Source organism: Penaeus monodon, chromosome 20, assembly GCF_015228065.2.
Source record: "Penaeus monodon isolate SGIC_2016 chromosome 20, NSTDA_Pmon_1, whole genome shotgun sequence".
NCBI classification, from domain to species: Eukaryota; Metazoa; Arthropoda; class Malacostraca; order Decapoda; family Penaeidae; genus Penaeus; species Penaeus monodon.
Window position 1 is genome coordinate 18,242,926 of NC_051405.1, and position 2,045 is coordinate 18,244,970.

The 2,045-nt window shown below is 35.6% G+C and overlaps 1 protein-coding gene across 1 annotated transcript in view; it reads left to right on the top strand.

The window, feature by feature from the left end:
- The window catches only part of LOC119585672 (protein Aster-B-like), a 14,268-nt gene extending 12,890 nt beyond the window's left edge, over nt 1-1,378 (top strand). Inside the window, exons 9-11 of the mRNA XM_037934348.1 lie at nt 173-338; nt 554-680; nt 937-1,378. Of these exons, the coding sequence (XP_037790276.1) occupies nt 173-338; nt 554-680; nt 937-1,257 (614 nt within the window). The 3' untranslated portion in view covers nt 1,258-1,378. The remainder of the gene's footprint in view (nt 1-172; nt 339-553; nt 681-936) is intronic.
- Nucleotides 1,379-2,045: the final 667 nt, after the last annotated feature.

Sequence of the window (2,045 nt, forward strand, 5' to 3'; positions counted from 1 at the left end):
TATGGACGAACATATATATCTTTCTATCTGTGTTAGTCTAGAAAATATAGGAATAAATAAATAATGTTATAAATCATTTTATGCTACTCTTGGCTTACAAAACTTGGCTCCAAGTCCATGCTATAATAATGATTTTTGAAGATCAATATGAAGTTATATTCATTTAACAGAGCACAAAAGACGGACACAGCTGAGACAAGATATAACTGGCTGGTCGCAGCGTTGTTGGCCATGCTCATGCTCGTTGGTATGTGCAACGTCTTCCTCTACAGACAGCTCTTCTACCTCGAGGACTTGGCCAGCAACCAGCAGTTCTCCGATGGAATTCCAGATATTAGGCAAGTGTTGCTATTGCCTTGAAATTGGCAAGAACAAAGGGGTATACAGCCTAAACGTACTTCATAGTTTGGAAGGTCTTTGATCAATTATTACACCAAGTTACTCATTGTGGTAAGAAAAAATAATTCATTTACCTACATCTGCTATAGTGTACTTCCATTATTCTTTTCTTTTTTTGGAATGACCTTTATAAATTTTTGTGTCCACGAGTTAGGTACTTGGTCGAGGATGGATCATGGGACAGTGTGGCTAGCATTTTGAAGCGTCAGGACCAAATGCATGCGAAACAGATGGCGAAATGGAGTCATGTCATCAACGAAGCTTCACAGCAGCTTGAACAGGTAAGATCCTGTATAATGCCACCTACCGTCAACTAGTTATAAGAGATTGCTTTTAGTATAGCAAAATCAGTGTCAAACCATGAATGAGCCATTTTCAGGGTCACAGACAGTAGTTAAAAGATGATGGTTGTTAAAACCTGATATGAAAGACCAGACCTAAAATGAAATTTCATTAACATTGTAAGAGTGTATCTATTAAAAAATAAACACAAAAAGATAATGAACACTAATGTTTATGTCCTGTTCTTTTCAACAGGTTCAAGAATCACTGCGAGATATTGCAAAAAACATTCCACAGCACCAGGAAACGCTCATAGCTTCTCTAATACAAGACAGTGAAGCCCACATGCAGGACATCATGGCAGAGAGAACTTCAGAGGAGAAAGTCAGTTTTGAGAAAGTTTCAGAGCAGAACATAATAGCAGATAAAGCTCCAGGTTACACCATGGCAAAGAGAACTTCAGAGGAAGACACTGTAGTAGAGAAAACTCTAGATATAGATATCAGGAAAGAGAAAAGTGCAAAGGACATCTTGAGAAAGAAAGAAGAGGCTGAGAGCAAGGCCAATATTGTATAGCTGAAAGGCGATCGATCAAGCAATGACTTCAAGTGAGGCATGGGTCTAACGGACTGTATTGCTTGATGATGATACTGGAGCAGGTCCTTTTCAACAACTTAAATACACTTTTAAAGCAGAACATTAGTGTTTATAAACTTCTTTGTAATTAAAATAGTTATGATCCTTGTTTACGATAGTTTAAGTTAAATATTTTTTATGATGTGTCTTCCACAGAAAACTGTTTGTTTATAATCATTTTAATTACTTATAGAGAAACAGTCTTTTGTGTGGTATATGTATCAAGTTTCTTCCAAACATTTATAACTGTGTCTGTGATATTGTACAAAGAAAATGTATCCACGATGTTTCTTAATAAAAAGTAAATATTAACAAACAAAACAAATGTAGTTGAACTAATGTTTTAATTTAAAGCCTAAAAGTGATTTAATTAAATCTATGAAAGTCATTCCCTGAGAGAGAAAAGGAGGGAGGGAGGGGGTGGAATAGAAAGAGAAAGACAAATTTTGCATGACATTCCTCATCATTTACAAGGTACTTGAGAATGAAAATAATGCTGAGGGTGCATAAACTCTGCCAACTATATTTTACAGGAAAACGGTTGTTTTCTAGGCACAATAATTGAAATGTGTGATTTCGGTGAAACTTATAGGAGCAAATCATATATAATAATTTTACAAATTTACCATCCAAAGACAGTGAGAAAAGAACCAGGGAGAGGGAGAGAGGGAAAGGAAATTAAAGATTGTGTGATATAGAGATAGTAAATTAAGAGAGAGAAAGAGGAA